This window comes from Marmota flaviventris, chromosome 1, assembly GCF_047511675.1.
Source record: "Marmota flaviventris isolate mMarFla1 chromosome 1, mMarFla1.hap1, whole genome shotgun sequence".
NCBI classification, from domain to species: Eukaryota; Metazoa; Chordata; class Mammalia; order Rodentia; family Sciuridae; genus Marmota; species Marmota flaviventris.
The window spans coordinates 209,794,554-209,807,073 of NC_092498.1; the positions used below are offsets into that span (position 1 = coordinate 209,794,554).

Genomic DNA, 12,520 nt, shown 5'->3' on the forward strand with positions numbered 1-12,520 from the left:
AAACGTTCACAACGTTCACAACGGACTCCCAAGCAGCTGGGCCTCCGGGCAGGAGACTCAACGAGCAGACCCCAGCTGCCATCACCTGCAGACAAGTGCCGAGGCCGCCGATATTCCTCCCTTTTCACACCGCGCTCAACTTCGCCGGCGCCCAACTTCCGCTCCCCTCCGGCGAATCCCTAACCAAGCTTTCCTCTATTCCCGCCCCCCTCAGCCAATCGAGCCAATCAGCTCCCAAAAACCTGCTTTATGCTCCCTCCCACTCTCCTTTGCCAATCACCGCGAGCGCGAGAACCGCCCTTCCCGCCTTCTTTAGCGAGCGCCGCGCGCCACCGCTCGGCGGTTGGCGGCTCTGCTCTGCACTGACTGCGTCTTCCGGAAAGGCGGGGCGAAGGGCGGACCACTCTACGCCGGTGCGGGAACCCTCGGGATTGGCCGAGAGAAGTTCCGCACTCTGACTCCACCCACCCCTGCGCTTGACAGCCGAATCCCAAACACTAAGGATTGGTTCCCGGCGGAGACTCTTAGAAGTCTAGAGTTGGTCCCGCCTCCCTAGCCCGACGCGAAGAGGGAGCTTCTCTCATTGGTGTGGGGAGTCTGGGCGCGCGCCGTCCCGCGCTCCAGAATTGGCTGACGGTGTGCTCGCGCCGCCGGGGAGCGTTGACGCTGATTGGTCGGAGGGTGGGGCCGGCTGTTTGAAGGCAGCGCGCGGACGAGGTGCGCTCTTCAGTCGGCGGAGAGGGGCGGCGGGAGCGGTGGCTTGTGACTCTGCTGACTGCCTCCCGTCTACCACCCCCCCGCCCCCGCTCAAACCGGACGCAGACGCGAGCTCCGCTGCAGCCGCAGACGCGGCCCGGCGAGGTAATGGCCAAGGTGTCGGTACTGAACGTGGCGGTGCTGGAGAACCCAAGCCCTTTCCACAGCCCCTTCCGGTTCGAGATCAGCTTCGAGTGCAATGAGGCCTTGGCGGACGGTGAGGCTGGGCCTTGCGGAGACCCCCCCACTCCCCATCCCCGGGCCGACCCCGACCTCCCGTGAAGAACCGCCCTAATGGCCAACCCTATCGCCCCTTGAACTTCCCCCCGCCCCCACAGCCAGCCCCACCTCTCCTGGGAGACCACACCCCCACTCCCACAAATTCTCACCTCCCGGTGACCACCTCTTACCCCATTGTCCACCCCCGCCACGGTTACCCCTCATGTGGAGACCTCATCTCCCACCCCACCCCATGGCGCTCCTCCGAGGCACCAATCCGTTGTCTCCGTGGGGACCTCAGCCTCCGTTTGTTAATCCGGAGACACTCAGCCACCCCATCATCCCTATGGCAAACCCCATTTCTCACCCAACTTCACTTTTTCCCCAAGTGAGACCCTCCCCTCCTGTCACCCCTTTTTTCCTGTGAAGACCCCTCTTTCCCATGGCAAGACCTTGTTCATCCCAGAGATTCCTTAACCAACCTGCTAATATTTATAAACAACTCCACCTCTTTCCCCAGATAAGTACTGCTTGTTGTCTACCCCAGTGTGTATATCCCAGTGCATACACCCAAGAACTAGGCTTGTCTCGTTAGTCTGGTCCGATCCCCCATACACAAGCTTCTCCTGGGGAGGGATGATGGGGTCTCTAACTCCAGTCTTTTAATGCCTTGGTCTCCCCAGCTTGGGTGCTTTCTGGGCTCCTCTCTACCTATGGGCTTGGATGAACACCCTCAAATCTGAAGGGTGGCATAGCCAGGCAGGCAGGCATTAGGCAGAAATTAGCCAGTTCCCAGAGGTTTCCCCCCCAGGTTCCAGCTGACTTACTGCAAGCAATTCTTCATAGTTTTTGATGGTCTGACCTAGTCTGGGCAGTGGGTGGACTGGACCAAGCCAATGTGATTTAGCTTCAAACAGTCAGCTGGCAGGTCACACCCTTTTGTGCATCTTTCCCAAGGTGCTTTCACAGAATGACTTATTCATCTATGCCACATAAAGGTGGACATGGTTCTCATCTCACAGATGAGAAGAAAGGAGCCACAAAGAGCAAAAGATCTTTGAAATAGAGGTCTATGCACATCCAAAATCTAAGGTCACCTAGGGAGCCTTGGCACCACTATAAGGCAAGTCCTGCTTTCAGGAGGAAGGACTCCATTAGACCATCTCACTACTGGTGGCTAAAGAGGTAGCAGGTGAAGAGGTGGAGATCTGTGAGGTTGCAGTGTACTAACTAGCACCTCTCTGTGGCAGGTGGTTGGTTTGTCAGAAAAACTGAGCACTTGGATTAACTTGGAGCTGGTATAGTAAAATGTGTGTGCCCTTGGGTAGGCCAGTTGGTAAGCTTCTCCCTGGTTTCTTTCACTCCTTTTTAAATTAAGGAGTCTGCTTGTGACTAACTATAGAATAAGCCCAGTTAAATCCTTTCTGGAACAAGGCAGGGTGTAAATAAATAAATAAAGTGTAGAATGACACTGTGGAGTAAGATTTAATTTAAAAGCCAGGAGGAGATGTAAGGAGCTAATAGGTTAAGGGATTCACAGTTCCCAGATGGCAGGAGATCAGGTTTCAATCAGCCTGTTTGTGCTTCTTGCTTTTAAAATTGGTTGCATGGTCATTACATAGTACTTTTATTCCTTATTTATAGAATCAGAGCAGGGAAGACTACAGTCAACCTGCTGATCATTTTTTAATAGAAACAGAGTGACTTCAAGTCACCCAGTCTGTTTGGAGATGTGTTGACACTAGAGCTTGCTGTGAGTTTTGAGTCCAGATTCTTTCTGTTTAATCCTGGAAAAGGAAGAAAACATTCATTTCTGGGAGGGGGGTACTGAAAATCAAATCCAGGGTGCTCTACTAGATACTGAGTTATATCCCCAGCTCTTTTTATTTTGAGATTTAGTTGCCGAGGCTGACCTAAAATTTGTGATCCTCCTGCCTCAGTCTCCTGAGTCACTGGAATTACAAGTGTGCACCACCACACCCAGTTTCTTTTCTTTCTTTCTTCTTTTTTTTTTTTTTTTTTTTTTTTTTTTTTTGGTGTTAGGGAATTGGACCCAGGGCCACATGCATATTAAATATTAAGCACATGCTCTATGGCTGAACTGTATCACCAACCCAACATTGCCTATTTTAGAGGTGAGGCATAAGTAAAAATGACCATAAAATTTCTTGCCAAATCAAGACTCTCAAAAGACATAATAAAATGGGGTGTTATTACTAATTAAACTTGGGCAAGAAAGCTTTTCCTGGGAACTTCCAAGTGGGAATCCAGACTCTCTAGTTCCAGCTCTCCATGACTGACCTACTGGCTTGTTTTTTTCCTCCTCACAGTCTTCTTTCCATGGAGTATAGAGAACCCATTTCTTTCCTTCCTCTCAGTGCTATTAACTGAACTCTTAAAAAAAACTCATCCCCAGTTGGGGAAGGTGGCACAGAACACCCAGTGAATCAAGAGGATTGTGAGTTCCAAGCCAAACTTTGCAGCTTAGCAAAACCCTGTTTCAAAAAGTTAAAAAATGACTGGGGATGTGACTCAGTGGTAGAATACCCCTGGGTTCAATCCTCAGTACTGCAGAAAACCCTCCAGCCCCTAGTCAGGTGACTCTCATTTCCCAAGAGCTCTAAGCCTCTTATGCTCTCCTCTCAACATCTGGAAATGGATGGCTTCAAGGCATATGTCTATGTTTAATACATTAGGTATGCTTTGTCCCCCTTTTGAGAAATTCAATAGGCACTAGCTGAATAAGTCATAGAAACCAGATGTTCTGACCCAGAGCTTATACTCTGTGGTAAGACATAGTTTCATCTGTGTGATTAGGAACAAAGACAAAATGATAAACAGAAAAAGGTTCTACTAGATAACATTAAAAAAAGAAATAAAGCCAGGTATGGTGACACATACATGTAATCCCAGATACTCGGGAGACTGAGGCAGGAGAATCACAAGTTTGAGACCAACCTGGGCAATTTAGGAGCCCTGTTTCAAAATAAAAAGGAGTGGGAAGGTAGTTCAGTAGTAGAGTGCTTGCCTATCGTGTGAGGCCCTGGGTTTAATCCCCGGCACCACAAAAGAAAAAAGTAAGAAATGAGAGTCTCCAACTAGTTTAGCCACAGTCATTTTTTTCCATATTGTTGTTTATATTGTCAACACTGGTTTTGTCTTCATACGTAGAGGAGGTGTATCTTGTGCAGTAGTCAGCTCGAAAAGTTAGAACATTGAGACAAAAGGTAATCCTGCAAAGTTACCCTTCAGCATTGTTCTGAAGCTTAGGTATACACGATACATGTCTGTGGTTGTATCCTATATTTTAACAAGTATGAGTTGATGTTACGTGAGGAATTCATATCCCATATCTAATTCTGAAGAGAGTTTATGTAATCTTCCCTAAGGGTTGTTTCTAGGACCCACTCAGTTACCAAAATCCACACATGCTCAAGTCTCTTACATAAAATAGTGTAATATTTGCATAGAACATCCTCCATATACTTTAAATAATCTCTAAAGGATTTATAATACCTAATACGTTATACATAATATGGAAATAACTGTTAATGCTGTATTGTTTAGGGAATCATAGCAAGAAAGAACAGTCTGTATATATTCAATACAAACGTTTTTGGGGTGTGTGTATTTGTGGTGCTGGGGATGGAACCCAGGGTCTTGTGAATACTAGGCAAGTGCTCTACCACTGAGCTACACTCCCAGACCTCAATTTTTTTTCTCCAATACTTTCCATTTGTGGTTGGTTGAATCCATGAATGGTGAGGGCTAGTTGTATTCAGAAATGAAGTCCGTTAAGTATGCCCTTGCTTAAATCACAACAGTGAAGGTAAGACAGTTCCATTCAGAGCCTCTCATGGCAGTCATCTCCTGCCTTCCATAGTTGGTTTTATCAGCGCATCTCACTTGGAGTTGGTATTTCTCTGTGGCCTTCAGTTCATTCTCCTGTTTCTCTCTGGCTTGTGTCATTTGCCTCTGGCCCACCATACATTCTTTAGATCGGCTTCCACTTTTTTTTTTTTTTTTTTTGGTACTGGGGATTGAACTCAGGGGCACACGACCACTGAGCCACATCCCCAACCCTTATTTTGTATTTTATTTAGAGACAGGGTCTCACTGAGTTGTTTAGTGCCTTGTTTTTTGCTGAGGCTGGCTTTGAACTTATGATCCTCCTGTCTCAGCCTCCCAAGCCGCTGGGATTACAGGCGTGGGGCACCTGATCTGGCAGCATCCACGCATTCTTTGTTTAGGTTTTGCTAACACGTATTGATTTGGATTCAACATCAAGTACCTTCAGTGCGTTGGAGGCTTCTCTATTTCAGGCTCCTTTTTGCCTAATCCTTGCCCCAGCACATTAAATAAATGCATACATATATGTGACTCCACTAGTAATGGGGAAAACGCTTGAAAGAAACCAAAATAAGGGGCTGGGGCTGTAACTCAGTGGTAGAGCACTCGCCTAGCATGTATGAGGCACTGGGTTCGATCCTCAGCACCACATAAAAATAAATAAAATAAAGGTGTTGTGTCCATCTACAACTAAAAAAAAAAAAAATAAAAGAAGCCAAAATAATAGTGTTAGAGTGAGAGAGCACTAGCTTGTTTTTCTGTCCTTATAACAAATTTTATTCCATTCATACTGCTACACAACAAAAATAAATCCTGGGGATGGAGTTCAGTGGTAGAGCACTTGCCTGCATGTGCAAGGTCCTGGGCTCAATCCTCAGCACTGCAGAAAGTAAATAAATATAAGTCCATAAGCTTAACTTCCTCCCTGCAAATAATAAGAGGCTGACCTTTGAACCCCAGGAAGCCAAATGGTCACCCATATTACACAGACCTAGGGTTCCTGAGTAGAAGGGACTGGGTGAAACTGCAAAGGGACAGGAAGTGGGTGTATCGAGGAAGGAGTTGGGGCTCAAGTGACAAATCTCTGTAGTCATGGCTTCCAAAGTTGGATGTTTGTGTGATGCTGGACCAAGGGACAGGGCAGCTTCCAAGAGTTTGCTTCCTGTGAAAATCACAGCTTGTGAAACTTCCCCCAGCTGCTGGAGCTGTGGGTTGTGTAATTTCAAAGAACCTAAAATAAGTTTCACGTCTCCTGCCAAGCTTCCCTGTACTAGCATGACCTTGCCCCTGATACACTTGGACCTCCTGCAAAAGGCAATGGTCACTGGGACTTGATTGACAGGCAGGGTCTCCTTAAGTGTTTTTCTTTAAACTCTTCTGATCATACTTGGGCATCAGATCCTCCTACAGGATGGGATGCAGAGAGTTAGGACTGGAGGTTAGTCCTGTGATGCCACATTTACTGACTGAACCCTGTCACCCAAATATCCATAAGTAAGCATGACTTGACGCCCAGTCTGGAAGACCTGTAGATGGGCTGGCTCCCCTAGCAGCTTCACCTTGCCCCTCCTGCCTCTTGGCTGTCCTGCCAGATTGGAATCTGCTGCCCTGTCCCAGTTGTCGAGGGATCCACTCTGTTCAGTGGCACCGGTCCCTGTGTGTGAAAGAGGATGCTCCTTCCTATCTCAGCACCCAGTGGGCAGGGCCCTGAAATGGCCCAGCTCCCTGCTATTCCCTTCTCAGCACGCCTGGGTCATGTGGCTCTTAATTCAGCCTCTGCCATACGGGTTCACTCGCAGGCTCTAAGAGACCCAAGTTCCCCCAAAGGTCCAAAGTCAAGGTCATCTGGCAAAGCTAGACCCACAGGAGAAATGTCCCCACTGGAAGTAGAGTTTCAGTCTGTCCCAGCATTCAGTACTGTAGTGCCTGCACTTAGTACCCAGTGTATACCAGTTCTTAGAATCTTTGAATATGTAAGAATCTTTCCAAAACTAACATGAGAAGACCCTTTTCCTGCCTTCTTGTTGTTGAGCTATATCAGTTCCTTAACCCTTGTTTCCGCCATGTCCTTGTAGACCTGGAATGGAAGATCATTTATGTTGGCTCAGCTGAGAGTGAGGAGTTTGATCAGATCCTAGACTCGGTACTGGTTGGCCCTGTCCCCGCAGGAAGACACATGTTTGTCTTTCAGGTAAGAAAGATAACAGCTTAGCCCTTGACTTTTCGAGACATGGCGGTAGGGGGTGCACTGATGGAACCCAAGGCCCTACACATTAGGCAGGCACTCAACCACTAAGGTCTACCCTCAGTTTAGAAACATCTTTTACCTACCTGAAAGCACACAGTGTGATTCAGCAGTCAGAAGTTCACATCCAGATCCTCACTCAGCTCTTAGAATCTGTCTGACCTCTCAGATGTCCTACAGACAACTCCTTCCTACCCACCTGTGTGTCTCACTTGTCACCATGAGCCACTAATTTATAGTCAGTTCTTTTTATTCACAGCAGTCATGAATAAAGTCACCAGGAATGCTAAATCAGTGAATACCAAACTCTTAACCCTAAGGGGAAATACAGACTTAGGTTCAAATCGCATTTCATCAACTTGTCAATATGTAACCTTGTTTCATGTGTTTTTGTTTTATCATACCTTATTTAATATATATTGTTGATTCGTTCATATGTAACTCAAACACTACTATAACTCATGCCTGAGTGACATTTAATACAAATTATCTTCATAAGACCTTCTTACACCCTAGGGGGCATTTCAACACTGTATTTCAGGGTTCCAACCCCCCTCTGGTATTAGGGATTAACCGCAGGGCCCTGTGCGTCCCCAGCTCTTTTTTAAAAAAATTTAAGACAGGATCTTGCTAAGGCTGGCCTCAAACCTGTGATCCTCCTGCCTAAGCCTCCCAAGTAGCTGGATTACAAGAATGCACCACCATACTCACTTTGGGGGTCATTTTAAAACAGCAAACTCACACACAAAAATATGCAGAAAACATGGCACCAAAAGGGCTTCCATAGGGCTGGGGATATAACTCAGTGGTAGAATGCCTGCCTAGCATGCATGAAGTTCAATCTACTGTAAAATAAGGGCCCTCATTCTCAGTAAGAGAACTAAAACAAGAAAGCAAGAGTGTTATCTCATTTGGCCTCAGGTTGGAACATGGACATTGGGTGACTCCAGTTTTTCCCTGTTCTGTGTGTGTCTGCAAATGACTGTGAAAGCACCACAAATGTTGGTTTTGGGGTTACAAATAACTTAACAAGTAGGCAAATTAGCAAATACAGAGTCTGTGAATATGAGGATGAATGGTAACTCCCAAGTAGCCCTCTAATACAGCATCATCTAACTTGTCAGCCATGCAGATTCTAAGCTCTCCATATGATTCTTAGGAACACTAACGTTTGAGAATCCATTCACTTACCTCCCTTTCAGCTATTACCCCCTAATCCAAACTGCCACATCCCTTAACCCTCTCATACACCTCTACTAAATCAACCAACAAACTCATCTGTTCTACCCCAAACCAGGGCCAGCTTCCTGGGCATGTGTCCTGGGCAGTTGCACAGGGACCCATGCTTGTAATGTTCTGTCCCCATCTGAAACTTGAATAGTTTTTGTGTAAGGGGCCCCTGTTTTTTCCTTTGCACCAGGTATAGCCCGTCCTGTCCACAGCAGCATACCCTGAATCTGTGTGCTCCTATCCTTCTCCATAGCTGGGTCTAAGCCTGCTGCCTTTCTCTCTCAGGATGACTCCAGCCTGGCCTCCCTGCTTCTAGTACAGCCCTCTACCTATTCCACATCCCACACCACCAGTCTTCTGTTCAAACCCAGTGTAGTGATGTCGCCCTTACCTCTTGCTGAACAGTGCTCTTTTCTAGGCTCCCAGTTGGTCCTGCAGGCACTGGGTGGCCTGGTGTCTTCTGATCTCCTCCTGCCACTCTCCCCTGGCTCATCACTCTCCTTCTGGGCACTCCTTTCTCTCCCTATCACAGTCACTGTTATTTAAATTGGTTTATTTTTGCAGTGCTGGGGATGGAAACCAGGTCCTCATGCAGGCGAGCAAGTGCTCTACCACTGAGCTACATCCCTATTCCAGAGTCATCAATTCATTGTCATTTCTATGATCAGTTCTGTCTAATCCCATTCTAGTGAAAGCCCCTAAGGGCAGAGCGCTTACTTTTCTGCTCAGTAAATACAGGTCACTTGAGGGTTGGGTATATAACTCAGTGACAGAGTGCCTAACCTGCATGAGTCCCTGGGTTTAGTCCCTATCACCACAAATAAAATAAATATAGGTCACTTAGGAATCTTCCTATTATGACTATGGAAGTGCTAAGACACAGAATGTCTCCCTCAGGCTGATGCCCCCAACCCCTCCCTCATCCCTGAGACTGATGCTGTGGGCGTTACTGTTGTCCTCATCACCTGCACCTACCACGGACAGGAGTTCATCCGTGTGGGCTACTACGTCAACAATGAGTACCTCAACCCAGAGCTGCGGGAAAACCCACCCCTGAAGCCAGACTTTTCTCAGGTGGGGCCTCCACACTTCTTGCTGCAAGCACACCAGTTCCCTTGCACTGGAGGGGAGTTGAGTCATTAGAATTGGGAGCCAAAGTTCACTTAAGTCTTTGTGCTTTGTTCTGCAGTGCTGAGTTGGGGGAGAGAGAAAGGTCTTTGCAGCTCAGAGGCATGCCCTACAGAATTAGGACCAGATGGGTCCCACACCTAAGCACTGGTGTGCAGGTAGTCCCTGGAGTTTGACACAGGGTCACTGGAGGGGATGGAAGAAGTAAAGTCCGCTTCTTCTGGGCTCAAGGCAGAAGTTTAGAGGGTGTCCTGGCTCTGTGGGAGGAATGAGGGGGCATGATGACAAGGATTGACATTCTTCTTCCTGCCCCAGCTCCAGCGGAATATCTTGGCCTCGAACCCCCGGGTGACTCGTTTCCACATCAACTGGGACAACAATGCAGACAGGCTGGAGACCATAGAGAACCAGGACCCTGTTCTGAGCTGTGGTCTTCCCCTCAGCTGCACCCCTGTCAAAGGCCTCGGCCTCCCTGGCTGTATCCCTGGCCTTCTCCCTGAGAACTCCATGGACTGCATCTAACTGTGGGAAGCCAGGCCCTGGCTGCACTCAGCCAGGACCACAGCCAGTCACCTGGCATACCTGGAGGGGGCCCCCAGGCCTCCCAGAGTGTCGTGTGGGGTCATCTCAAGGACTTTGGAGCCAACCACTGCATCCAGGCCTGTCAAACTTGGCTCCAAAGAAAGAATGGGCATCAGGTCTTTCCAGCCTCTGCCCAGAAGGATCATCTCACCTCCACCGCACAGGCCTGTAAGAAGCAGGTACTTCGTTGTTCATTCTTACTGACTCGTGTTTTTCCTCTTCCACACACACTATAAATTCCACCTGCAGGCCATTGTGCCACTAGCTCCCATGAGTGCTTTTGATCCAAAGCTCTTCCTGCCTTGAGGCTCTCGGTCAATCCCTGGCAAGGCTGTGGCCCTGTTGGGCTAAGGGTGCTGTCATTTCTTTCCCTCTCCAACATCTGAGCAGATCAGCTTTCTGGTGTCACAGGCAAGGAATCCTGGTTAGGGGATTCAGATAACAATTTCTGTCCTTCTCCTGGGAGTATTTTTAGTCTTTAAAACCCAGCAGCCCCTAGAAAACTCGTTTCCCACCGGTGTGATCATCAGGATGCTGAGGAACAATGGGTCTCTCTCTAAATCACAGCCACCTTCCTGTCATCTCCTAACTTGTCTGGCTTGTCTTGGAGGCTGCCCTAGGAGGATGTGTGCATTGGAGGGCTTGCTGTCTGGCGCAGGGTTGCTCTGTAGACCTTCGCCCCTGGTTGCCTTGGTCTTCTCTCTGCTAAGACTCATGCTTTCATAAGCCATAGAGTGATTTTGGGCAAGAGAAACCTTCAGCATCCTGAAAACATTCCCTCCCTGACCTATGTCTCTGTCCCTCGCTGCTATGTGGATGCTGTTGTGATTACAGTTTGTATATTAAAGGGTTTTTATATTAAAAGTGTTTGGTTGCTCTAAAAATAAAAAGCACTTCATCTAGACTGCCTCTTCTGCTTTTGACTCAGGTGGGCTGAGGCAGCTTCATTTCCCTCCTCATGTGCTCTGATGGGGCCTCTTGTTCTGTCCTATGGGGTGGCTGGCCCTTCTCCCTTTGCTCAGTGTCCTAATGTCAGTCTTGGAGTTGTATCCCAGACTGAAGGTCCAGGAGGGGTTTTTCTTTGTCAAAACTTAAGCAAACCAGCTGTTCTGTACATAGGTCATAACCAGTGATTTTTCAGACTTAGATGTTGACTGGCAAAAAGAACAACATTGGGATCCAAGGATATACACACAGACCCATTTTTTTACTTAGCCTCACTGTGTAACAGAAGTGAAGCAGTTTGGTTGGTTAGCCATCGCCCTGTAATTCCCAGAAGAGCCCCTACTTTTCCCTCCCTGGACAGTGGTTGACCTGGGGACACGGGTGCAGTCCGTGCTGGGTAGAGTGCAGGTTGTGCAATGCTAAGCGGGGCAGTGCATCAGCTTGTAGTTGGGACCAGCTGCACTGAGTCCGCGAGACCAGGCTCAAAGTCTGTGCTTAACTGGGTGCGGTGGGGGCACCCTTAGAATCCCAGCAGCTTGGGAGGCTGAGCCAAAGGGATCCCAAGTTCAAAACCAGCCTTAGCAAAAGCAAGGTGCTAAGAAACTCAGTGAAACCCTGTCTCTAAACAAAATACAAAATTATTGTATTGAGTTCCCTGGTACCCCCTGCCCCTGTCAAAAAAAAAGGTCTGTTCTTAGCTTGTCCTGTTCCTCCCTCTGTTCCAGCCTCCCTCTGCTAAAGTGGTTCTCCACGGGGGCGGGGTCAATGATTTTGCCACACACCCCCTTTTATAGCAGAGTCTGGAGGTGGTTTGGGTTGCGGCGGCTAGAAGGAAGATAGAAGTGCTACTGACATCTGGTGGGTGGAAGTTGGGGGGACTGCTGAACTTTACTGTGCCGCTGAGAAACCCGACAGTCCTCAGGTAATGTGTATATTAAGGAGCTGTGTCTTTTCTTTGCTCCTCTAGGGCAGGTTCCTTTTGCATTGTCCAGACAGGGATTAATTAAGAGCAGGGAATCACCCTCGCTATCTTCTGAGTCCTCGTCTGTAAAACGGGCACGATGATCCCTGGTAGAGGTGTGATGCCAAGTCACGTACTAAACGAGCGAGGATTCTTAACTACTAGCATCAGGCCAGGGTTGGGACCCAGCAAAGGAGTGGACACTGAGCGCCTCCTACAGCCTCCACTCCTGAGGCCCAGCATCCCCCGAAGCTCCCGCAGTGGCTAGGGGAATCCTAGTAGGGAGCCCCAGCCTGGACCCCAAGCTGCGCAGTGCCAAGCCTTATGAATGACGACGGTCAGCGGCCGGGCGACCTATGACCCGCGGCGCCGGCTGCGCCCCTCCCCCGCTGGCAGGTGGACAGCGGCTGCGCCGGGAGGGCAGTGGCGTCAACCTCGGCTGGCAGGCGGCCGCTGCCGCACTGGGCGGGGGCGGGGGACTGCGGCGCACACGGGGCCTGCCGGGCGCCCGCCGGGGCCGCCTCTCGGGCTTCGGAGCGCGGCGCGGCCGCCCGCCAGCCTCAGCCGCCCCGCCCGGCCAGCCCGGGCCGCAGTCTGCGCCTCCG

The 12,520-nt window shown here is 49.0% G+C and overlaps 1 protein-coding gene across 1 annotated transcript; it reads left to right on the forward strand.

The window, feature by feature from the left end:
* The first annotated feature begins 574 nt into the window (after positions 1 to 574).
* On the forward strand, positions 575 to 10,911 carry Asf1b (anti-silencing function 1B histone chaperone). The gene is made up of 4 exons (XM_027955218.2): positions 575 to 973; positions 6,900 to 7,015; positions 9,197 to 9,373; positions 9,743 to 10,911. The coding sequence occupies exons 1-4, from the start codon at positions 865 to 867 to the stop codon at positions 9,947 to 9,949; spliced, it is 609 nt and encodes a 202-aa protein (XP_027811019.1). The 5' UTR covers positions 575 to 864; the 3' UTR covers positions 9,950 to 10,911.
* The last annotated feature ends 1,609 nt before the right edge of the window (positions 10,912 to 12,520 follow it).